The sequence below is a fragment of the Eschrichtius robustus genome, chromosome 8 (genome assembly GCF_028021215.1).
Source record: "Eschrichtius robustus isolate mEscRob2 chromosome 8, mEscRob2.pri, whole genome shotgun sequence".
In the NCBI taxonomy this organism is placed as follows: Eukaryota; Metazoa; Chordata; class Mammalia; order Artiodactyla; family Eschrichtiidae; genus Eschrichtius; species Eschrichtius robustus.
In genome coordinates, this window is record NC_090831.1 from 115735501 (window position 1) to 115760514 (window position 25014).

The 25014-nt window shown below is 50.4% G+C and overlaps 1 protein-coding gene across 1 annotated transcript; it reads right to left on the bottom strand.

Annotated features, from left to right (window-relative positions):
* Window positions 1-7808: 7808 nt before the first annotated feature.
* On the bottom strand, window positions 7809-23736 carry KLRG2 (killer cell lectin like receptor G2). Its single transcript, XM_068550120.1, has 5 exons — window positions 22903-23736; window positions 16744-16845; window positions 15861-16006; window positions 8463-8566; window positions 7809-7989 (listed from the first exon to the last, which is right to left on the bottom strand). Exons 1-5 carry the CDS (start codon window positions 23681-23683, stop codon window positions 7869-7871), a joined length of 1254 nt encoding a protein of 417 aa, XP_068406221.1. The 5' UTR covers window positions 23684-23736; the 3' UTR covers window positions 7809-7868.
* Window positions 23737-25014: the final 1278 nt, after the last annotated feature.

Genomic DNA, 25014 nt, shown 5'->3' on the forward strand with positions numbered 1-25014 from the left:
GGGGTGTCTACATGAAGCACATCTGCCTCCTCCCGAGCTTTATCCAGCACCATTCTATGTTCTTCTGAAGTGAGAAGGGTATTTAATAAATTTTGAACATCTGCCCAGGTAGGGTTTGGAGTTTAAAAAAAAAAAAAATTGATGAGAAAAGGTATTTCCATTCTCTTTGGGTCATCTCTGTAAGTTGGCATAGTGTTCTTACAATTAAATAAATCTGAAGTTGAAAGTGGGAGTGGACCCAGATCAACCCCATCGGCTGCCCAGTCTCAGCATTCACACCCCCAGTGGGGACTTGCCTTGATGGATATTGCCCCACCTGAGTTTGGGTAGCTCCCTGGCCAAATCCAGCAGCAGGTATGAGAAGGGGGAGATCACTCCTATGTCTCGACCCTCAGAGACCAGAGGGGCCCAAGTCGGATGCTGTGGCTCAGACAGTGGAAACGAAAGAGCAACAGCCCCCATGATATAGGGGTCAACGGCAAATCATCCTCCTTTTAAATAGGATTAAGCAAAACAGGTTTCCTTGCCTTCCCTTCCTGTTGGACCATAACCTTACGTCTTCTTTGCATAGGTTTATTCTGATACAATCATTGTATCTAAAGGTACTTCATCCATGTTTTTTCTCATTTACAAAATGAATCTAGTTGCAGAATTATATTGTAAGTTCAGGATCCACTTACAGGCCATTTTGCTCAGGAGGCTAAAGGATATTATGGCCATGCAGTGTTACCAAAAAATACCATCACTTTCTTTTCCATGGATTCATAACTGAAAGTCTCCCAATTTTGGAAAATACAGCCTAGAGGGATGCAAGGGGGAACTGAATTAACCTTTCCCATTTTGAAGGGGCTTTGCTTCCAGGTGGTCACAATAATGCAGTCTTTCTAAGGGTCCTTGCTACCATCACCAAGCTCAATCCCCAGCAGTCAATGCTTAACAGTGGAAACAATCAGACACAGACGGACACAAACAAGACCGACAACAAAAACCCCAGGCCTCTAACCCAGGTAGAGTACCTCAGCACCTGTAACCTTTTATATTGTCTGCCAGAATCCCTCCAGGTAGGCAGGCCCCCAGCCCACGATCTGGTCAGGATTATCGGACAATTTAAGCACAGTTGGATTTCTTTAACGCAGTTACTCACCCACAAGACGTCTTCCAAACCAAAACCGTCTGCTGCATAATGAAACGTCGGTGGCACCTGGCAGGGGAAATCCGGGGACGGTCCCTGGACAAACGGACCAGGCAGCTGCTTGGAGCTGCCTACACGCTCTCTGTACCGGCACGGGCCAACAAGCCCCAAGCAAAAGGTCCACCTGGACTTCCCCTCCGGCCTGGCTCGCCAAACTTTACCCAACCAGGTTTGTCTTGCCCGTCGCCCAGCAAGCCAAACGCTGAGACGCCAAGGTTTGGGGCAAAGAGTGGGTTTATTCCAGCTGAGAGAGAGAGAGAGAGGGGAGAAAGGGGGGGGGAGGGGGGGGCGGAGAGAGGGGGGAGAGAGAGAGAGAGAGAGAGAGAGAGGAGAGAGAGAGAGAGAGGGGAGAGAGAGGGAGAGAGGGAGAGAGAGAGAGGGACGGGGGGAGGGGGGAGAGAGAGAGAGAGGGGAGAGAGAGGGGAGAGAGAGGGGAGAGAGAGAGGGGGAGAGAGAGGGGAGAGAGAGAGGGGAGAGAGAGAGGGGAGAGAGAGAGGGGAGAGAGAGAGGGGAGAGAGAGAGGGGAGAGAGAGAGGGGAGAGAGAGAGAGGGGAGAGAGAGAGGGGAGAGAGAGAGGGGAGAGAGAGAGGGGAGAGAGAGAGGGAGAGAGAGAGGGGAGAGAGAGAGGGGAGAGATAGGGGAGAGAGAGAGGGGAACAAACCTCATCTCAATTTACCTCTGGGAAAGTGAGTGGCTCAGGGTATTTATAGGATGGCAAATAAAGAAGCAGGGCACGTTAGGGGTGGGGCTTGTGGGGAAAGGTGATTGGAAAAAGGTGCAGGAATCATCCTTCTGCGCAGGCGTAACTAAGCTACAGGCTTCTGCACATGTGAAAGGTCACAGAGAGCGGGACATCCATGTGTGCCCCGCTGGAGGGTGGGTGATCCTATCCAGCCCTAAGCGGCTCAGCTGAGACTCCCAAGTTCCTGGACGGTAACTCGGGCAAAACCTCGTCTTGTTCAGGCTACGTGCTGTTTGGGGGACACGCAAGTGTTAAAACGACCTCCATTACCGGAGGCAGGTGGAATGGATTTGACTCCTCATCACGCACCGTTTCAAAACCATCGCATCCTGTGTCTGTAAAGAGCAAGGCAACCTCTTCTCACATCTGTGGCCCAGTTGCGTTGTGTTCCCATTTGGAACAGAGTTAGTGACATCCCTAACTGGCTTAGGCCTGGGCTCCAGAACCAAACACTGGCCAGGGGACTCGGACGGCACCATCAGCATGTTTGGCTTAGATGTGTCAGGTGCCTCCCCAGTTATCCCTGCTCACCTCCACCCCCAAACTGGGGTCACTGTCAGACCACACGGCTGCTCCACGGTGAGGGCAGGAGGTCGGAGCAGATAAGGGAGAACCCCCAATATCCCCAGTGATTCCTTTGCCTGAACACACACCCTCGTGCCGGCAGCCAGGCCAAGTGCTGGGAATGGACCTTGTTCTCTGCATCCTCCCACAAACCTGGCACAGAAACACAACTGATGTTCAACAAACGTGGAGCGAATTATTGACATACATTGACCCACCTGATCTCATTTGATTTGTGCATCGCTGTGGTACTGGTGGGGGCTGTATCCTACCACACCCATTTTATGGAGGGAACAGAGAGAAGCCAAGGGACTCATCAGGTCACGACAAAGTTGCCCAACATCTTTTTGCTCCTGAGCCTGAGGCTGTTCCTGGCATAACGCTGTGAATGATATGTCCCAGGAGGGAACAAGAAAGGCGCAAATGAACTGTATCATTTCTAAAACCTTTTTATATAGTCTTATTTTACTTTTATACTATCTCTAAAGCTGAGAATAACAGAGGAAACGCCCATATTTATCCAAATTTGGATATATGAGTTACATGTTTTAGCTCCCTGAATTTTTTTTTTGAGAAAGTTTGGTGCAAATTACTTGAAATCAATGTTAAACTCTATCAGGTGATGAAATGTGAATCACAAACTACTCCTGTCAAAAATGTTTATATTGTAAAAAAGAATGTGTGTATATACATATATAATTGAATCACTTTGCTGTACAGCAGAAATTAACACAACATTTTAAGTCAACTATACTTCAACAACAATGAAAAAAATTTTTTTTAATGTTTATATTGAGTCGAAGCCTAATTTCAGTTTACAGGAAATGAGACACATTCGGGATATTAGTCACTCTACAAGACAGCTGGCCTGGTCTCTTCAAAAAGTCAATGTTACAGGAAAGAAGTTCCAGGTTGAAAGAGACTCAAGTGATAACCCCTAACAGTGCTTAAACCCTGACTGGATCTTTGTTTAAATTAATGGAGCAACTAGAGAAGTTGGAGCACAGATTGAATATGAACTTAATTTTATTAAGTGTAATGGTAGAATTGCAACTATGTAGAAGAATATTCTTATTTTTAGGAGATGCATGCTTAAGTATTTGGGGGTGAGGTGTCTTGATGTCTGCAACTCATTTTCAAATGGTTTGACAGTTTTGTATATACAGACATAGAGTAAATGTGGCAAAATGTTAACAGTTGTTAGATCTAGGTAGAGAGCAGCTGGGTGTTTGTCATGTCATTTTTTTCAACTCTGTATTTTGAAAATTTTCACAAAGTTGGGGGGAGATCTTAGATTTTTCCATTTGTATCATCACTTTTAAAATGCTCTGTCCTGGGGCTTCCCTGGTGGCGCAGTGGTTGAGAATCCGCCTGCCAATGCAGGGGACACAGGTTCGTGCCTTGGTCTGGGAAGATCCCACGTGCCGCGGAGCAACTAAGCCCGTGAGCCACAACTACTGAGCCTGCACGTCTGGAGCCTGTGCTCCGCAACAAGAGAGGCCGCGACAGTGAGAGGCCCGCGCACCGCGATGAAGAGTGGCCCCCGCTCGCCGCAACTAGAGAAAGCCCTCGCGCGGAAACAAAGACCCAACACAGCCAAAAATAAATTAAAAAAAAAAAAAAAAAAGCTCTGTCCTGGTGGGCATATGCGTCTTTTAGGCAGGGTTCTCCAAATATGGTCTCTGGACCATCAGTATGAGAATCACCAAAGAAAATATACGAATGGCCACGAGCACATGAAAAGAAGTTAACATCGGTCGTCAAGAAAGTGCAAATGAAAACCACACTGAGATACCACTGCAAGTCCACTAGAATGTCTAAGCGTGAACAGGCTGGCAACACCAATGCTGATGGCGTGGAGCTACTGGAACTCTGGTATGTTACTGGCGGGACTGTAAAGTGGTACAGCTACTTTGGAAAACAGTTTGGCAGTTTCTTACAAATTAAACACATCCTTACCATACAACCCAGTAATCCTACTCCCAGGTACTCAAGAAAATTGACAGTCCACACACAGACTGATATTCGAATGTCCACAGCATCGTATTCATAAAAGCTCCAAACTGGAGACAACCGCAATATCACCGACTAGAGAGAAGATAAACAGATTGTGATCTGTCCCTACAAAGAAAGGAACTACTACCGATACCTGCGGCAACCTGAACGAGTCTTTATAACCTCGTGCTAAGCTAAAGAAGCAGACACAAAAGAGTATGTTTAATTACTATTCTATTATTTGAAATCCTAGAACAAGCTAATCTATAGACACAGAATGCAAATGTGCCTGGGGCTGGAGATCAGGGAGAAGAGAACAATGACCACAGAGGGACAGGAGGGAACTATCTGGAGTGTTGGAACTACTCCACATCTTGATTGGCAGTGGTTACATGGGTGCCAACAGTTGTCAAAAGGTACTCTTGGGCTTCCCTGGTGGCGTACTGGTTGAGAATCTGCCTGCCAATGCAGGGGACACGGGTTCGAGCCCTGGTCTGGGAAGATCCCACATGCCGCGGAGCGACTAGGCCCATGAGCCACAACTGCTGAGCCTGCGCGTCTGGAGCCTGTGCTCTGCAACAAGAGAGGCCGCGACAGTGAGAGGCCCGCGCACCGCGATGAAGAGCGGCCCCCGCTCGCCGCAACTAGAGAAAGCCCTCGCACAGAAACGAAGACCCAACACAGTCAAAAAATAAATAAATAAATAAATAAATTTTAAAAACCCAAGAATATGTTGAGTAGATGAACAGATTTGGAGTTATAAAAAAATAATAATAAATAAATAAAAAATTTAAAAAGAAAGTACTCTTGAGATGGGTGCATTTTCTTCTGTGCAAATTATATACCTCAATGAAGTTGACAAAATATCTACACACTGTTTTTTGCCTGGTGGCAATATGGGCTTTTTTAGACAGTGTTTCTCCAAATGTGGTTTGCAGACTATCTGCATCAGAATCAACAGAAGAGCTGGTAAAAACCTGACTTGGGGGTCGCTCCCTGCGCCCAATCTCAGGATGAGGTGTGCTCCACACAGGTGACTCTTCCACAAACGAGGTGTCCATAGCTGTAACCTCGGAGGCCTCTGTGAGCTGCTGGGCTAGCCTGTGTCAGAGGCAGGCAGCTCTCCAAAGCTCCATAAAACAATCCGGTGCTGGTGGCAACGTGATTCGTGTGGATTTCAAACAATAGCAGCTGGCAGTGCCTGGTGGAAAAAGAGACTAGAAAAATTACTCAGAGGAATTCCATGCAGACCAACCTGCTGTGTAACTTTTCCAGCTTCCATTTAGTAGAAAGGGAAAGACAGGCTCTGAAGGTGAGGTGAGGCTGAAACTTGTGAAAATGTACCTCAGTGAAGGAAATAATTACAGGTTATAAGAAAAGGCAGTCACAGGAATGCTTTCTGAAGCTCGTAGTTCTCAAACCAGGCTGCACATCAGAATCTTTTGGACCTTGTAAAAAATATAATTTCTCTTTTTATCGAAGTAGTGCATGAATATGGGTATTTAAAAAAAGTGAATATGGTTTTATGTTAATAGTACTAAAGGCGGTATATTAAAAAAAAAAAAAGAAAAACCTCACTACTCCTGTAACCTCACTCCTGTTCCTTGGAGATAGGCATTTAAGTTTTTTAACCTTAGGTATATAGCTTGATGAATTTTTACGTATGTACCCAGCCCCACCCAGATCAAGATCTAGAGCATGCCAGCACCCTTGAATATTCCCTCGTACCCCTGCCCAGTTAATACTCCTCCCCCGAGACCAAGATAACTACTGTCCTGACTTCTATCAGCATCAAATTAGCTTTAAGGCAACCACTTTAAATGATTTTTGCCATTCCTTCTAGGATTTGTCTCCATATTTCTAAGTAATAAGCGCACACTGCTATTCCTTGGTTGGCCAACTTTGGATAGTAACTAGAAGCTTCCTACTTTGGCAGATCAAAGGTCACTCTCTTACTCCCCTTCCTCACCACCTGAAGCTGAAAAACCCTCAGGTTTCCAGGCCCCAGCATCACACCACCCACACTGGGCACCTGGATCTTTTAAGCTCCGCAGGTGATTCTAAACAGCACCGAGCCCAAAGGGCCCCAAGCCGGTGGCCCTGAAGCTGACGTTAAACCGGCCTGACACCACCAGACACGGACATTCGCCGAGAAGGGCTTTGAAGCGAGTTCAGCCAGAACATGTCATCAAGCTCTGGGGTTAATCTGTAGCTGGAATAAGAAGAAAGCCATGAGAAACACCAGAGTGTGTCTAAGATTTTTATTGCTTGTCAAGTGTGTTCTTAGGACTCTCCATCCCTTTCTCCCAGGCAGCCATACACTCTGTACAAGCTCTTAGTTTAAATGGACCAGTAGAGGTTTCTCTGAGGAGCTCGGACACCTGGTCTGCCTTTAAAGAGGAAGGCTGGTTTGCACATGATTGGCACCACGACCAGAGGCAGGTACAGTCAGTCTCCTGGCCTTTGGAGAAGTCTCTCCAGGCTGGAGGCTAAACAAACCCTCCCCCCGACCTTGCTGCCACTCCCTCCAGCCCGGAGGCCCTTCACTGAACCTCAGTGGGAGACATCTTCAGACTCGTGTCCTCACAGTCGTGGCAGGAAGAGCCGCCTCACGCCTCCCCACATTTCTGATTTCCTTTCTCCCTCGGACCCCAAGCTTTGCGGTGGCTTCGCCGACCAAGAGGGGGTGTGTCCTCTCTGCGTCCTCCCAGCCTTGGGCATCAGCTGGCCGGACGCCCCGCCAGTCCCACACGCCAGTCACCGCAAAGAACCTTACTCTCTGCCAACCCCCGGGGTGGGGACAGGACCCTCCTTCCTCTCTCCTCCGGGGTGGCCACTTCTCACGCGCTGCCCTCGGGATGTTGTCGGCGTGCCCGGCCGCCTGGAAACGGCCTTTGTAGCAATGATGTCATCGCCGCCAAATCCCAATGCCACGACGAAATGGGAGACCCACTTCATGGGCTCGATGAGGAGCCAGGTTGGGATCACCTGTGACCGTTCATCCTTTTTGTCCCTCTAGGCCTGAAAGGGTGCACACCTGTGACTAGGCAGGTAAGTGGGAGAATGGGAAGTGGCCGTTTTAATGAGAGAGAAACTGAGGCTCAGAAGGAAAAACCCAAAACCAAAAAAACCCACAAGGTCACAGAACAAATCCGCTTCAGCAGCTGGACGCTCAAATGGGCACTCAGCCGCGGGGCCGCAGAAGGTCTCCTTCCCCGCAGATGCGATCTCCCTGCGCCAGGAGTCCGCTCCCTGCTTCGCCGAGGCAGGGCCACTGAGCAGAGCGGGCAGACCTGGAGGCCTGGGTCCGGGGGGAGGCCGCCCCAGCTCTCAGCCTGGCCTCCCCCAGCAGGCTCAGGGCGGGCAGAACCCAAGTCACTTGGCCCCCTTGGCGCAGACCCAGGGTCTGGGGGAGGCACAGTCCGAAGCCACGAACTTGCCTCCCTCCAGGCCCCCGCAGTCGAGATCCGGCCCTTGCTGGTCTTCCTCCGGGAGTCTGGGGAAGGGCGAGAGGAAGGGGAGGTACTCAGGCTGACGGGCCCTCCCAGCCTCTGTGCCCTCTGCCTGGGTACCGCTGGGATCGCTGCATGGAGCCCAGGGGTCTGGAAAGAGCTCTGAGGCAGGAGTTATGATGATGTGCCCTGCCTCTTGCCCCAGGGAGTCAGCTGTGTGGCCCTGGGCAAACCACCAAACCTCTCTGAGCGGCTCCCCTCATCCACAGAACATGGTGACAGTCCTTCTTGGGTGAATGCGTGGGACCCAAACAAGGGATGGGGTGATGAGGACTAAATGAAACCAAGGGGCATCCTAGGCTGGGGGTGGTGCAGGGGGGTGAACCTGGGGACACGTGGAGGGGAAGGCCTCCAGCCCCTTTGATGCCTGCTGTGGTATCAGGTGGGTCACACTGGGGGCCCAATGCTAGCGTGTTGGGGACAGAGGGGCCGCCCACCCAGGCCCACGGTCACTCACAGCTGGGGTGGCAGAGGGGTCCCATCGATCCAGTGCCAGCCCTGGGGGCCTCGTCGGGCCCCCACCCAGGAGTACTTGGTGACTGGGTATCTGCTCAGGAAGTCCTGAGAGAGAAAAGCAGCTGGTCATTCTTCTCGGGCCACTGATACGGCTCACCTGGGGCTTCCGTCCCCCTACCCCATCCCCCATCCCAGGTTTCTGCAAGTTCCCAGTTCCACAAGCTACAGAAGCGACTCATCTCTCCCAAAACACCAGGAATTGGGAAGCTGTATTAGATGCCTGCTGGTTGACAGGCACTGTGCTCAGGACTGGGGACCAGAAATGGGGGCGATCCCAGCTCAGCCCTCCCCAAGGGGAGACAGGATGTGATCGCCCATCCCCACGGGCAACGCACGATGGGTACTGAGCGGACAGAGAAACGAGGCAGCTCAGAGAAGAGGGGGTGAAGGGCATGAGCAAAGCTGGGAGCCTACAAAGCAATCCAGGTGACAAACAGCAAGTAGCCTCACTGGGCAGGAGAAGAGTGTTAGGGTTGATTAGGCTGCAGAGGTGGCCAGGGAGCAGACGGTCAACAATGCAATCGCCAGCAAGAGCATAAACTACACTGCATCCATTCCGAAAGTATTATGAAGACCATTCGAAATAAGGGTGAGTATGAAGCCCCTGGGGCAACACGGGGAAAAGTTATAGTACATGAAGGGTTATGGTAAGTGAAATAGCTGAATTAAAGTTGTGGCATGGACTTCCCTGGTGGCGCAGTGGTTAAGAATCCGCCTGCCAATGCAGGAGACACGGGTTCGATCCCTGTCCCGGGAAGATCCCACATGCCACGGAGCAACTAAGCCCGTGCGCCACAACTACTGAGCCCGCGTTCTAGAGCCTGTGAGCCACAATTACCGAGCCCGTGTGCCACAACTACTGAAGCCCGTGCGCCTAGAGCCTGTGCTCCGCAACAAGAGAAGCCACTGCAGTGAGAAGCCCATGCACCACAACGAAGAGTAGCCCCCGCTCACCACAACTAGAGAAAGCCCGCGCGCAGCGAAGACCCAACACAGCCAAAAATAAAATAAAAATAAAATAAATAAATTTATTTAAAAAAATAAATAAATAAAAATAAAGTTGTGGCATGATTATAAGAATGAAAAAATGTGTATGCACATGGGCGCAGACACACAAGGAACAACAAAAACAAAAACAAGTATGTTAGAGAGCTAGTGGAGATGCTTTTTTCTTTTAAATAATTGTCCTCAGCGTCATGTTATTTTTAGCAATGAATTAAAGCAAAAAATTGTATTTAAAAATTTTCAACTTGGAAAAAGACGTTTCAATGTTGTAAGTCCTGGTGCAGGGGACTGGTGGATAGAGGTGGGGACAGTGGTCCACACAAGCCCAGTCTTTCCAGAACATAATCTGTGCTACAAAAAAAGAGTGGCAACACAGTTCCTATTGCTCGGACGGGTAATTCCACTTTGGGGAAGAAATCCAAGAACATAAAGGGGAGAAAATGAACTTTCGCAAAATTATCACACTGCTATTTATAAAGAAAAAATGGAAAGCACCCAAATGCTCAGCAGTCAGGAAATAACTAGGCAGTTTATGGGATATCAACAAGATGGAAAATTACAGTGCTGTTAAAGGTGATGAGCACACAGAAGATGCAGTTATGCAAGAAAACGTAAATACAAAATCATGCCGAGTGGAAAAAAGCAGACCACGCCAGCAAGCCCACGCCGCGCGGCGCACATGCGCATTAGTGATGAGAAGTGACATAAATTTGATGTATGTTCAGTTCTTCCCTAGAAAAGTGTTTACGTTGACAGAAGCAAAACCTCTGTATTTAATCCTGGGGATTAGAAAGCAAGCACCAAGTGATGCCTATCCCCTTGGTGACACTCCTATTTGTCCTTGAGGTCTCAGTTTAAAGGTCACTTCCTGTAGGGACACCGCTCTGACCCCCTCCCCTGGGCTGCCACAACCTTCACAGTTTAGAGCATGGTGTGTGGCATTTGACTGACTTGCTTCCTTGTCAGTTTCCTGTATCAGACAGTGAACTTGGTGAGACCGGGCGCCTGCCCTATTCACCATTGACCATGACAGCTCAGCACATAGTAGACCAGCTCAACAAAACTGGCCCCCCTCCCCTGTGCCACTGCCAATAACCAGCAAGGGCCACAGGTAACAATCGGGCTGTCAGGCCAGCCCTGCTCCCAGAAGTGTTGGTGCAAACCATCTCCCCTTCAAGGGAACATCAGCCGGTCAACAGCTGGGAGAAGAGCCAGAAGGAACTTCCAGGCTGAAGGGTGCCAACCTTACCCCTTCTGAAATCCCAAAGACCAGACTGCATAAGGCACACGTACAGCCTCTCCTGGGCTGGTCATTTCCTCTCTGGCTGGACTCCACAGGCTGGGGCCCTTGGGCAGGGTTGGGTGGGAGCTTTGGAAGGGATGAGAAGGAACCTGGGCTGGCTTTGAGCTGTGAGTCAGAGGGCAGAGCAGCCCCAAGCATCTCACTGCCGTGGCTGCAGCAGACTCGGGGCTCCTGCTGGCCAGCCGTGACCTCCTGGCAGCAATCAGCTGCCTGATCAGAAAGACACACCAGAGCTTGGAGCTCCTCCCAGGGCCGGGAAGGGGGCTATCACTGCAGAGTAGAGCTTTGGGGCTAGGACACCCCATATTCAAATTCTGGTCCTGTGACTTGCAAGCTAAGTGATCCTAGTTAAGTTACCTGACCTTTCAGAGCTTCAGTATGATCCTCTGCAAAATGGGGGGATGTTTTGTGTACAAGCCAAGGGCATGTAGTACACACTCATTAAATGAGGCGCCTCCAATCCGTTGGATGGTGTACAAAGCTTTGTGTCTGCCTCCAACATATGTGACCTCATTTGATGCTTGGCATTGCCAAGGTGATCCTTCCCTTCTCTCTGTCCCTAGCCCCAGGCCATGCGGCTCTCCCTCTGGGCCTCCTGGTGACAGGAGCCATGGCCTGTCCCCACCCAGCTCCACCCACTCTATTCCGTCTTTTTCCTTGCAGCTCAGACACCATTAACCTGTTCCCATTGTTAGCAAAAATTATGGTGTGGGAAAAGCATTGCCTGGAGATATAAGTAAATTCTAGAAAGTTCTGTGTAATTTATGGCTCAAAGGACTGCTCCTAATGGCACAGACATCTGGGGCCTCCATCTACTCCAGCTGGTGCATCTCTAACTTTGCCACCAACGTGGGGGGAGGGGAATGTGATCCTGAGCAGAATTTACCTGAAATCTCATATTTTACGTATTAAAATTAAGATAAATTGTTTTCCATGCTTTCAGACATTTCTTTTTAAAAAACTGTCGTAAAATATACATATAAAATTTACCATTTCAACCATTTTTAAGTGTATAGTTCAGTGGCGCTAGGTTCATTCGCACTGTTGTGTGACCATCGCCCACCCCCATTTCCAAAACTTTTTCATCTTCCCCAACTTAAACTTTGCACCCACTAGACAGCTCCCATTTCCCCCTCCCCTTGGCAACCACCATTCTACTTTCTGCCTTCAAACATTTCTGCTTTAATATTTAAATGTTTTAAACTACTTAATTTTCTGAATCCTATGTTATTTATTCGTGTTTTCATCTTTCTGCACTCAAAATGTGGCTTACAGTCGACGTGTACATTTCAGGAAGCTTCTTCCTTCCCCCACCCTGCAAAACAAAGCTGATCTTAAACCAATGGCTAGTGAGTCTAGTGACTGATGGCACAGAGGCACTGAAACTTGGTCTCCTTTCCTCTAACCCCTTAGGGAGGACGAGACGTGTCTATCCTGGGGCTGCATGTACTACTGGCACCTTGGCGTGTCCCTGGGGTCTGCGCATCCCAGCTCGTGGAGCCTGGCCTTTGCCAGCGGGCCCAGCCCCTCTGCCAGCGGCCAGCCTGTCCTCGGCTGCTTTTCCCCATCCCTGCCTTGGTGCCTCCTGCAGCTTCTGGCCCTTGTCCAGAACTCAGGAGGACTCCAGAGCTCCACAGTCGTCATATTCTGGATTTTAACTGCCTCAGACCCAAATCTTCACTTTGGTCTTTTTGCAAGGGGCTTTTAGGAAGCTCCTTTTGGGACAAAGCTTATCCAAACTTTGTGATATATTTTCTGAATATATACTTGTGTTACAAATGATTGATCCTGTTTGCTTAGTTTTAAAAGAATTCAAGCTCCGTTTGCGATGTGGGTAGTTCAGCTCACCTCCCCTCTTTGAGGACCCCCAGCCACAGGGAGGCCATTTGTTTAGCCGATGTCCGAGGTCATGGTGGACTGAACCTGTCTGATGAGAGGCCCGAGGGCAGGGAACTTTTACTTCACCAGTTTTCTGATGACACTTGCTGTGCTCAGTGGGTCTGTCTCAGGAGATGGGCCACTAAGTCCCTGCCCAGCTCACCCCCTCGTTGGCTCCAGGCACTCTCTAGGGACCCACCAAGTTCCCACTGGCCTTCATTTTGTAGATGCAACCAGGCTGGGTTGGGCAGAAACCATTATATTCTGATCTCTTGCCTCCATGGGCTACCATTACTCTAGCATTTCCCCCTAATCATAGTGCATACTATTTGTAGGACATTTAGACAATTTAAAAAAGCTTTAAAGAAGAAGGAAAATAATCGCTCGTAATCTTGACTCCAGTGATAACCGCTATTAATATACTTCCTTTCAGTATGTTTTCTTTGCATATATATTTACCGTATTGGGATCACACATGATTTTTGTCAATCTACATTGTATCTTTTTCATTTCCCCATGTTTTTTGAAAAATGTGTTATTCCTGGTAATAAAATAATCCATGTTCACTGTAAAACATTTTCTCCAGCAGATTTTTATATCCACTTCATGAGAACTCTCCCAGAGAAAAGAAAAAGACAGAAACTGCCTTCCCTGCCGTGTGGGGTAGAATACCTTTCATTTTAGGACTGGGCAGGAAATGAAATTTCATACGTGAGAAAATCTTAAGTAAAATTATCAACTCAAATACAGAAGTATTTTGGGAAGAAAAAAATCTTGGCTAAATAAGCCTTATCACAAGAGGCCAAGAATTAAAAAAAAAAAAAATAATAACCACAAGATTAAAGGAGGAAACATAAAAGACATTACCATCTTAATGTATGCAAAAAAAATCCAATGAAATTAAGACTCATTCATGCTTAAAACTCTTAGTAAAACAGGAATAGAAGGGAACTTCCTTAAATAATAACATAAGGGGGAAAAACAGACATAAGAATGGGAGGAGATAACAGCAGATGAGAAATGTCAACAAAATTTTGGAAGCTGGACAACACTGATTGGCTTAGCAGACCCAAGAAAGCCTAGTGGTTTTTCAAGGAAAGGGTGGAGCAGGAGGAAGCTGAGAAACATGCTAATTTGTATTGAGAAGCCCCAAAGTGCTCAAATATTAGAGGCGAGGTATAGGAAAACGCCAAGGCACAGAATAAAAATCACTTGCATAAAAATAGAGATAATGCAGGGAGCAGAAGAAAACTTCCAAAACACTATAATTAGTATTTACAATGAGATACGGGAAGATGTTTCATCCTTGAAACAGGAACAGGACACCATACAAAAGGAACATTTGAAGAACCAAAAAGAGTTCTTAAAATTACAAATAAGGCAGCAGAAATAAAAATGAAGAAAAAGACCCACAAAGGAATATTATTGTTAAATTTCAGAACACTGAATAAGAACAAAGGTGAAGACCCTGAAATTTTCCAGAGTTTGGGGTAGGGGGGCTGGTAAGAGTCACACACAAAGGATTGGGAATCAGAGTGAATGAGACTTATTAATGGTCGGACTAAAAGTTGGAAGGCAATGGAGCAAAATCTGCACAATTCTGGAGGTAAACTATTTCCAACTTAGAAATCTGTACCCAGCCAAGCTATCAATCAAATGAGAGGTTAGAATAAAAGTATCTTTAGACATGAAAGATCTCAAATGTTTTCCAGCAAATTTATTGACGGTGTGCTTCACCAAGAAAAGACATGGAATCTAGGAAACGGGATCTCACATAGGAAAGAGGCAAAGGTATACTGAGGATGAAGGTAAAAAGAAATTCCAAGACCATAGCTGTGTAGCAGGCCTAGAGAGCAGCCAGTCCAGACTGAAGCAGGAGACAGAGCATTCCAGGAGGCTGTCTGTTCATCTCCTGAACTTTTTTTTAGTTTCCAGGTGTTTTTTTTTTTTTTTTTTTTTTTCTGGTACATGCTGCCTTGCCCACCTTGACCTTCAATCACATACTCCTGTCATATATAACCAGAGCGTTGTGCACCTTCCCTTCATAGCATAGATCAATATAGTAACTAAACATCTATTTCTATGGTTTCTTGATTGCTCTCTGCCTCACTCACTGCTCTTAGTCATGTGAAGGTGGAGGCTGTGCTCTTCTGGCTCTTCATTGAATCCCCAGTGCCAAACGCAGTGTAGGTGCTCAGTAAATGTTTATTAAGGCACTGACTGAAAGAATGGTGCTTTTTCATGCATATTAGAACAGCTAATATAAATTCTTGGCACCTGCCCTCAGTTAGATAAAATTAAGCCAAGGGCTGGATCCAGTTTATAGGTCCTTTTTTGTAGTCACTTTCAGACCCACTGACTGGATTATTATTCAGCAAATATTCACTCCTCCCCCTCCACCCCCAGGGTGGGAGTGGGGCATGGAGTATACTGCCCTGTCCCTTTGATGTTGGGCTTGGCCACGTTATTTGCTTTGCCCAACGGAATGTTAGCAGATATGACATGAGAAGTTCTCAGTTCTTGCCCTCCTGCCATTTTTCTTACGAAGAGTTTCTCTCAAGAAGGACGAGAGATTCATGGAGCAAACGCAAACCCAATCCGTAGGCTCAAGCCAAGCCCAGCCAATCTGCATCCCGAAGCTGAGCTGTCCTGCCAAACCCAGCCCGAATTAGCCCATCAACAGTCCTCCCACAGACCAACGATCAAGAAAGAAATGCTTATTGTCTTAAGTCACTGACTTCCGGGGTGATTTGTTACCCAGTATTATTATAGCAATACCTGACTGGAATACCCACTAAATGTAATTTATTTTCCAGACTACCTCTCAGAGGGTACATGTGTGTCTCCCCCACAGACCAGCCAGCACAGACTTGTTCCTGAGTTCGCTGTTAAGTGCTGGGTCACCAGGTTGGATGGGAGCATCTCCGCTCCAGCCTTCCCAGCTCCACTTCCACTTCTTAGAATGAAGAGCAAACTGAACATCTTGGAGACGTGACGTCTGGTCCTCCTGCATGTCACTTTATTTCTCCAGGTCTTGGTGACTTTTTCTATAACATAGAGTTGGACTAGATCTTTGAGGTTCCTTCTAGTACTGAGAATCTAATCTGTAATGATAACCACGCCCCTCTCCTGCCCACCTCCCCCTCTCCTCACCTGGGTGTGTCTCAGCAGGGGGAGGGTAGCATGGTGGGCTGAGCAGAAAGCCTGGCTGGCCTCCCAGGCCTCAGCTTCGGCAGAGAGGTAGTAGCAGTGCTCCATGGACCACACCCAGCCCTGGGGGCATGGCTGGCACCTGGCCCCTGCAGCACAGAGACCAGCAGTGAGTGCAGGGTAAACTGTACAGAGCTGAATGTGTGGATGTTCAAAAATCAGGGGGTGGGGGGATTTCCCTGGTGGCGCAGTGGTTAAGAATCCGCCTGCCAATGCAGGGGACACGGGCTCGAGCCCTGGTCCGGGAAGATCCCACATGCCGCGGAGCAACTAAGCCTGTGCGCCACAACTACTGAGCCTGTGCTCTAGAGTCCGCGAGCCACAACTACTGAGCCCACATGACACAACTACTGAAGTCTGCGCACCTAGAGCCTGTGTTCCGCAACAAGAGAAGCCACCGCGATGAGAAGCCCGCGCACTGCAACGAAGAGTAGCCCCTGCTCGCCGCAACTAGAGAAAGACCGCGCGCAGCAACAAAGACCCAACACAGCCAAAAATAAATTAAAAAAAAAAAAAAAATCGGGGCAAATCTGGAGGCATGGAACTGGCAAGACTTGGAGGGGCGAGCAAGGCGGGCGGGCCCTGGGAAGGCTGTACAGCTTGTGCACAAGGCCTCTCCAAGCACAGGCTGTGTCCACAGAAGGAAGGGTGTCTTCTCCCTTACCTCTGCTCACCGAGCCCTGCGTCTTCACGCTGCATCTGCATGGGGGGCATGTCTTTTTCTAATTCTCACAAAGGAGCTAGAAGGACTAGACACCCTGCTGGGGGAGCAGGGGAGGAGAGGGGACGGGGGGCGGGGGTGTCTGGGGTCGGGGAGGTGCCATACCTGCTTTCGAGGCCAGGGCCACAATGGCCACCGTAGACACCGCCAGGAGCACGGCCATGACTGCCAGGGCCCAGCGCAGGGACCTCATGTACATGGGCAGCCCTGCGGGAGGGGAGGGGACAACCAGGAGATACAGGTTAGGAGACAGTCCCAACTCAGGACCATGCTGACTCCTATACCATCATCATGCCCACCTCATCGCCCACCCTCAGACTCAAGACACCAGGATAAACCACTCAATTTAGGTCTGAACCTCATACCTGGGAGAAAACTGCTAGAAGATATTCCACTTCTTAAATAACTAGAAGACGTAAGATTCTCTTCAAGAAAGAAAGTGGCTAAGAACCATTTATTGAGCATCTGATGTGCATTAGACGTAGGGCACCAATAGCACCAAGGATGGGGCACGGGCCCTGCACTCAGGGAGCTAACGGGACAGGCAAAGGTACCAGGAGATCAAACTCCACACAAGAGAGGAACGAAGGCTAGATTCAGAGTTCGACAGACCCCCAAATTCAAGTTCGAGTCCTGACTCTATGGGCCCCTCAAGTGTTCTTGGTGTTTTTCATTTTAACATTGGAATCACATCTGCCTCTTCTATCTCTCCAGGTCACTGGAGGCCACTAATGAAGCTTCACACAGAGAGTGCCTTGTGGGCTGCACAGCACTAGACAGATGTGAGTTGTCAGCTTCCCAAGGACCTAGGGGACCAGATGGCTGGAACGAGGCTGTGGAGGGGAAAGGAAGACAGGAGGACACTCCAGGTGGGAGGAAGGGTGCAAAGGCTCAGAGATAGAACATGTTCAGGGACTTCCCTGGCAGTCCCGAGGTTAGGACTCGGTGCTTCCACTGCTGGGGGCCCAGGTTCGATCCTGGTCGGGGAACCAAGATCCTGCAAGCTGTGCTGCGTGGCCAGAAAAAAAAAAAAGAACATGTTCAGATGCCACAGCCTGCCCTGCAGATGGAGTAACCAGGGAAGTCAGAGGGGAAAACTTGGGGAGTAAAACATAGTGAATGCTTAATCACAGCCAGAATTATAAGCAGCTTCCCACCTGGAAAGACACACCCATCTGAAGTAACTGAGCACTCAGAATTTGACCTCTGCCACGACTCAGGCGTGAAATCAATCAGAGCAAACACCTTGCTGCAAGGGGCCCAGGACCCACCCAAATCTTGGGGATGAGGGTCAGGAATGCCACAGAATCAGTGTGAGGGTCCTAAGAACTCAATCATTATATTTCCCAAAGCCTGAAACAGCAGAGGTTAGTCTGTGGCAAATATTTCATTATTTTGAAAAGAGTAATTCCATTTAAAAAACCATGGACATTGTATATACCCACCACCCGATTTCCTTTTTGTATCAGGGATTGACATCTCCAGTGTCACACCCTCTGCTGCTTTTCTTCACTGCTCATCCCATCGTCACTGTCTACATTTCAACTACCTTTCCCACGCCACAACTGAAACACCTTCTGCTTCCTCCTAGTCAAATCCCATGGCTGGGGTGGAGCCAGGTTTTGGGGGACTTAGTTTATCCAATTGGGGAAGGGGGCACCTTAAAAAATAAAATACAGGGACTTCCCTGGTGGCGCAGTGGTTAAAAATCCGCCTGCCAACGCAGGGAACACGGGTTCGAGCCCTGGTCCGGGAAGATCCCACGTGCCGCGGAGCAACTAAGCCCGTGCGCCACAACCACTGAGCCTGCGCTCTAGAGCCCGCGAGCCACAACTACTGAGCCCGCGTGTCACAACTACTGAAGCCCACGCGCCTAGAACCCGTGCTCCACAAGAGAAGCCACTGCAGTGAGAAGCCCGCGCACAGCAACGATGATCCAATGCAGCCAAAAATAAATAAATAAAATTTATATAAAAAAAAATACAAAGTTCAGCACGGGGCTCAGAGGGTTCCTGCCAGCGAGAGGCCTGCTTGTGTCACTGCCTTCAGGTCCATCTACTTCAGCCGGTGGCCTCTGCTCCTCTGGCTGAGCCTGACCACGCTGGACATCACCTCTCCCAGCTCCACCTCCTCCAGGCACTGAGAGCATTCTTCCTCTGAATGTACCCCTCCCGGCACCATCCCAGACTGCCAGGCGCTTTTGTTTTCTCCTGCCCAGACTGAGGACCGCTGGAGGGCAGGGTCAGGACGGCCGTTTCCTCACATCTTCCACACCTGATGTGCTAAGCACAATGTGACAGGCGGCAGCAGGCTGGACGACCCCTGAGATCCAGCTGCTGCTCCCCTTCCCCCGACGGGGCTGGGGACTAAGCGCTTCTGACACGTGCTTACACTCTGAGGTTAGTGCTACTCATTGAGTAACGACTTACGGAGCACTTAAGTGCCAGGTGCTGGGGATTCAGTGAAAGCCTAGACTGTCACCTGCCATGCCCTGCGGGGCTCAGAATCCAGGGGAGCATACTTACAAGAGGGCTGCTGACGCTGGGCAGCACAAGGGCCCGTGGAGCATGGAACAGGGACACCTGATCTAGCCTTGGGGACCAGAAGAGGGGACTCTGAACCAACACCTAAAGGGGAATAGTCTCCATTTGAGGATCCAGCTCTCCCCTAGTTTTATTTTATTTCTTTTTTTTTTTAATTAATTATTATTTATTTATTTATTTGGTTGCACCGGGTCTTAGTTGCAGCAGGCAGGCTCCTTAGTTGTGGCATGGGAACTCTTAGTTGCGGCATGCATGTGGGATCTAGTTCCCTGACCAGGGATTGAACCCGGGCCCCCTGCATTGGGAGCGCAGTCTTAACCACCGCGCCACCAGGGAAGTCCCTTCCCCCAGTTTTAGGCTCTCTGCAAAAGCCAATTTCTCTTCTGGGCTGAGGGCTGCCATACAGAACATTCCCTGAGTCTTTGATTCTTCAGTTTACACCTGGACAGCGCCTCTGGGACATCTGCCCCAAAAAGCAAGGGAAGAGACAAAGCAGTGACGTCTCCAACCCTCTCCACAGTGGCCTCCTCCCTCTTGGGTTCACAAGGAGGGGACATGAAACAGCTGGGTGGCAGCATTACCGCACTGACCTGGGCAAGTCCCTGAGCCTGTGCCCTAGTGTGTCCTCTTGTTGAGGTAACCAGCTTGATCTAGGCGGTAAAGGCCACCACAGGCAGAAACCACAATGCAGAGCTCCTCATCCAAGCAGCCTTCCTCAGACCACACTTCAGCCAGGAACTTTAAAGTTCTTTAATCCCACACTTCCCAGAGAGCAAGCCCAAAGCACCAAGTGTCTGCATGCACCCTGCAGTATTTTCTGCCCGGCATCTCCCTCCCCTGACATCATTCCTCTCCACACCCCCGGGTTACCTGCCTCGTGTCCAGAGTATTGTTTCCACGTGGCAGCTCTCCCTAACCATCCAGCCCCGAAGTCCGCCTCTCCCCTGGACACTGGACACTGCTGACCACACCTTCCAGAAACTCTCTCCTTTTCCTGCTTCTTTGCATCCTGATTCTCTTCCTACCACCTACATGTTTCTTTCCCAGTCTGTGGCTGGCTCCTCTTCCTTTTTTTTTTTTTTTCCGGCTGTGCTACACGGCATGGGGGTGTGGAGGGGGTGCAGAGTCTTAACCACTGGACCGCCAGGGAAGTCTGGCTCCTCTCCCTTTAAATGACATCACTACCTGGAACTCCCAAATGTACCTGCTTATTTCTCCCACGCCTCATCTCCCATTCTCCATTCCACAAGGATAACCCAATCAATCCATCATTCAGCTACCCAGCTCAGCAACTTGGGAATTGCTCCTGTTAGCGCATCTTCATCAGCGCAGTGGCCCCACTCTCTAATTCAACCTTTGAACACTCCCTCCCACCTCTGCCATAGATCAAACCTTCATAGTCTCTTGCGGAACTACTGCTATCACCTCCTAAGGTCTCCCTTCCTTCAATCTCATGCCTGTCCTGACCTTCCTCCACAGTGCTGTCAGAGCTCACTTTCTAGAATAAACATCCAACCATGTTACCTCCCCACGACTCCTCACTTCCTTGAGTCCTCACTTCCTTATCATCCCACCCTTTTAGTCACAGACTCTCCTATTATTAATCTGATAAAAAAGCTACAGACTCGGGCTTCCCTGGTGGCGCAGTGGTTAAGAATCCACCTGCCAATGCAGGGGACACGGGTTCGAGCCCTGGTCCGGGAAGATCCCACATGCCGCGGAGCAACTAAGCCTGTGCGCCACAACTCCTGAGCCTGTGTTCTAGGGCCCGCGAGCCACAACTACTGAGACTGCAAGCCACAACTACTGAAGCCCACATGCCTAGAGCCCATGGTCTGCAACAAGAGAAGCCACCACAATGAAAACCCTGTACACCGCAACAAAGAGTAGCCCCCGCTCGCCGCAACTAGAGAAAGCCCGCACGCAGCAACGAAGACCCAACACAGCCAAAAATAAATAAATTAAAAAAAAAAAAAAAAAAAGCTACAGACTCATTGTGGTGGACAGAATAATGTCCTCCTAAAGAAGTCCACGTCTTAATCCTTGGAACCTGTGAATATGTTAGGTTACAAGGCACAGAGGAATTCAGGCTGATGGAATTGAGGTTGCTTATCTGCTGACCTTGAGTTGGGGAGACTATCCTGGATTTCTGGGTGGGTCCAATGTCATCACAAGGGTCCTCATAAATGGAAGAGGGAGGTAGAAGGACAGGAGAGTCACAGAGATGACAGTGGAAAGGTTCAGCCTGACACTGGCTGGTTTTTCTCTTTTTTATTGGCTGCGTTGGGTCTTTGTTGCTGCGCGCGGGCTTTCTAGTTGCGGCGAGCGGGGACTACTCTTTGTCGCGGTGCGCGGGCTTCTCATTGCGGTGGCTTCTCTTGTTGCAGAGCTCGGGCTCTAGGCGCGCAGCCTTCAGTAGTTGTGGAACGTGGGCTCAGTAGTCGCGGCTCGCGGGCTCTAGAGCACAGGTTCAGGAGTTGTGGCGCACAGGCTTAGGTGCTCCGTGGCATGTGGGATCTTCCCGGACCAGGGCCCGAACCCGTGTCCCCTGCATTGGCAGGCAGATTCTTAACCACTGCGCCATCAGGGAAGTCCCGGTTGGTTTTGAATATACAGAGGACCATGAGCTAAGGAACTCAATCGCCCTTAGAAGCTAGAAAAGGCAAGGAAACAATCATCTCCTAGGGCCCCCAGCAGGGATCACAGCCCTGCCAACTGGACTTCAGGCTCTTGAGCCCATATCAGACTTCAGACTTACAGAACTGTAAGATAATAAATTAGTGCCATTTTAAGCTTCCAAGTTTGTGCCAATTTGTTACAGCAGCACCAGAAAACGATACACCTCTCATGCAGAAAATGTGCTCACACCCAACTCTGCAAAAGTTCCTGCGTGATTAGAGTCCCTGAACTCTACCATGTCTAAGAACCCCTGGCATAGAGGCCCTCGGGATTCGGAGCCTGTCTAGCTGACCGGTCTCCTCTCAACTGGTCAAGCTTTCAGCAGGTTGTCTGCTGGGGAGGCCTCTAGCCCCTCCAGCCAGAAGGGGCGCTACCACCCCCAACTCCTACTCAGCCTTCAGGGCTTAGCTGCAGGAAGCTTTCCCATGCCCTCAAGTTCACCAACCACTCCCTTCTGGTTCCTTGTCCAGGATTTTTATATTTTTCAGGCTCTTTCTTCTTCCCTGCAAGTCGCCACCCACCACGCGGCAACAAAAAAACTCACACACACCCTAGCACAGTCTGGCGCGTAGTCCCCACGCAGTAGCAGCAGTAGCTGCTGAACGGATGAGTGTTAGGGGTCAAGTGGTCCTCGATATACGGGAGGGAAAGAGGGAGTCTGGGCCTGCGAGAGATCGGCCAGCTGCAGCCAGGAGTCGGGAGGCCGCGGTGCTGCCGGGCCGCCGCCGCCGTCACGTGATCCTGAAAGACCTCCCCCCCGCCTGGAATTCCTTCCACCTCCTCTTCTCAAACACGCTGCGCACACTAAGAGCGAACGCGAAAGTTCTTGGAGGGTCGGGGAGGGAGAATAGCGGTTTTATTCTTTTACTGCCAGCAAGTTGGATTATAATTACGTAGACCAAAAGTTACCGACTCTACGCCAGAGAGGCCGGGTGGGGTTCCCCCGCCGCAGTGGCCCAACGCTGGGTGGGTGGGAGGGGGGGGCCTCAGGTTCGTCGACCCCCACCCGGGAGCGCGGCTCCCGGCGCCGGCGCGCGCTTACCTATGAGCTTTATGACCCGGGACAGCTTCTTGTCGCCGTCCATCTCGGCGTGGAGCACGGCGTTCTCCTTGCAGCGGCAGCGGCACGTGGGGGAGCCCGGGGACTCCGCGCGCCCCTCGGCGGGACCGGCCCAACCCTCGGCGTCGAGGCCGCGCTCCGTCTGGGCTGCGGCCAGCGGCGTGCCACGGTCCCAGGTGCCTCCCGGAGACGGGGTCCGCCGCAGGAGCGGGTGCGCTGGGGAGGCGTGGCGGGAGAAGGCCGGCGATTCCGGCACCGGGACGGTGAGGAAGCGCGTGGAGGGCCCTGGCGAGGGCGCGCGGCTGCCGCCGGCCGCGCCCACGGACTTCACGCGCACGTCCACCTGCAGTTCCACGGGGGCCCAGGCGCCCCGAGCCGGCTCACCGGGCGCGGCCCTGAGCATCTGCTCCGCCCACGGCGTCTCGCCGTCCCGGGGCTGCTCGGCCGCGGCTGGGCCCGGCGACGGCGGCTGCGGGCTGGCCGACTCCTTACGGCGGAAGGCGCTGTAGCCCGGGCTGGGTGGCAGCAACCGCAGGGGCGCGGGTCGAGGCGAGGGCAGCTTCTTCCCGCCCGACAGGTCCTGGCCCGCGCCCGCCTCCTCCTTCACTGCGGGAGCCAAACTCGGGCTGCTCTCGGGACTCTCAGGACGTCTTTCCTCCGCGGGGACCTGGGGCTGCTCCAGCTCCGGGACCCGGCTTCCCAAGGGCTCCATTGGGAACCCGGCTCCGGCTTGGTCTTCCCCCGACGCCCGGGCTCCCTCCATTTTATTCGCGGAGCAGCCGAGAGATGCCGAGCGGGGTGCACCTGGGCCCAGGTAGGGAGTTAGCTTCGCCTCCCGGGTCGGGATTGGTTCCGACGGGTCGCTGGAAGTTGTCAAGCCACGCCCCTCTCCGTCGCCACACCCACTTCCTCCTCCCAACCAAGGACCCCGCTGGGATTGGCTGTGGCTCGGGTTCTGTTGGCCACGCCCCTTCAGGCCCCCAGCCTCCCCTTCACTTGGCGCAAGGAAAAGAGAGGGGCAGAAGGGTCTGGCCGAGGGGTTGGTTACCCAGAAAGAGCCGGGAGACGGGTAAGGGGGAGCCCAGAGCGCAGACTCTTCTCTCTTCCTTGTCCCTGGCCCTACCCATTTCCCCCTCCAGCCCTCTGCCATTGTGCTGATTTTTGAGAGTTAGGGAAGGAGCGGCACACCTAGAGGACTTCCCCAAGGCAGAAGTCCCAGGGACATTTACTCTGGAGGCCTGACTCCTACTGGGCTAACTCAATAAAGACTGAGAAATGAATAAGCTTGAAAATGTGTATTTTCACGGGGAGAGAAGCCTGGTCCCCTGCCAGCCTGGTGTGGAGTACAGGGTTCTCAGCCCTGACCAGTAATCTGAATACCATGAAAAAAATACAGATTTCTGGCAGACTCTACCCAGACCTACTGAATCTCATAAGGCGATACGGCCAATTTTTAACAAGTGCCCCAGGGTAAGATTGGCAGATAAAATACAGACCACTCAGTTAAATCTGAATTTCAGATAAATAAATAAAAAATAGGTTTTTGGTTTTTTGTATAAGAACGTCCCAAATGCTCCGTGGGATATACTTATATTTAAAAAGTATTCGTTATCTGAAATTAACATTTAACCTGCCTCCTATATTTTTATTTGCCAAATCAGGCACCTCTACCCCAGGGACTTCTGCTGGAGTGATCTTGGGAGCAGCATTTGGAAAGACCACAGACTTGCTACTCCTGAGAGGAGGGAAGGAAGAAGGATGTGGAGGGGAAGGATCTTAGGAGGGGAGTTAAACTACTGGAAAGGATGCTCCCTGAAGACAAGTAACTGAGAGAAAAAGTCCAGCAGAAAGAAAGCACTATATGAAAACACTTTATGTTTAATCTCTACCAAACCCAGGCTATATATTTAATGTGGGGATATATATATGCCTGAAAATGCATTTAAAAAGATGTGGAAAGATAGATACATACCAAAGTGATAATACTAGTGGATTTTGCTGTAGATTATCTGGGGGGGGGGGCCGGGGGGAATGTCTAGGAGACTTAACCTTATCTGCAATGTTTCCACCTTCTAGAAACAGAAGGTATTTATG

Excerpts from the sequence above, each read along its gene's own strand:
- KLRG2 (XM_068550120.1), bottom strand. The coding sequence starts at position 23,683 with ATGGAGGGAGCCCGGGCGTCGGGGGAAGACCAAGCCGGAGCCGGGTTC. Across the intron at positions 16,007-16,743 it reads GGCCCTGGCCTCGAAAGCAG|GGGCCAGGTGCCAGCCATGC; the intron begins GTATGGCACCTC and ends TCTGTGCTGCAG. Across the intron at positions 8,567-15,860 it reads CCCTGCTGAGACACACCCAG|GACTTCCTGAGCAGATACCC; the intron begins GTGAGGAGAGGG and ends TTTCTCTCTCAG.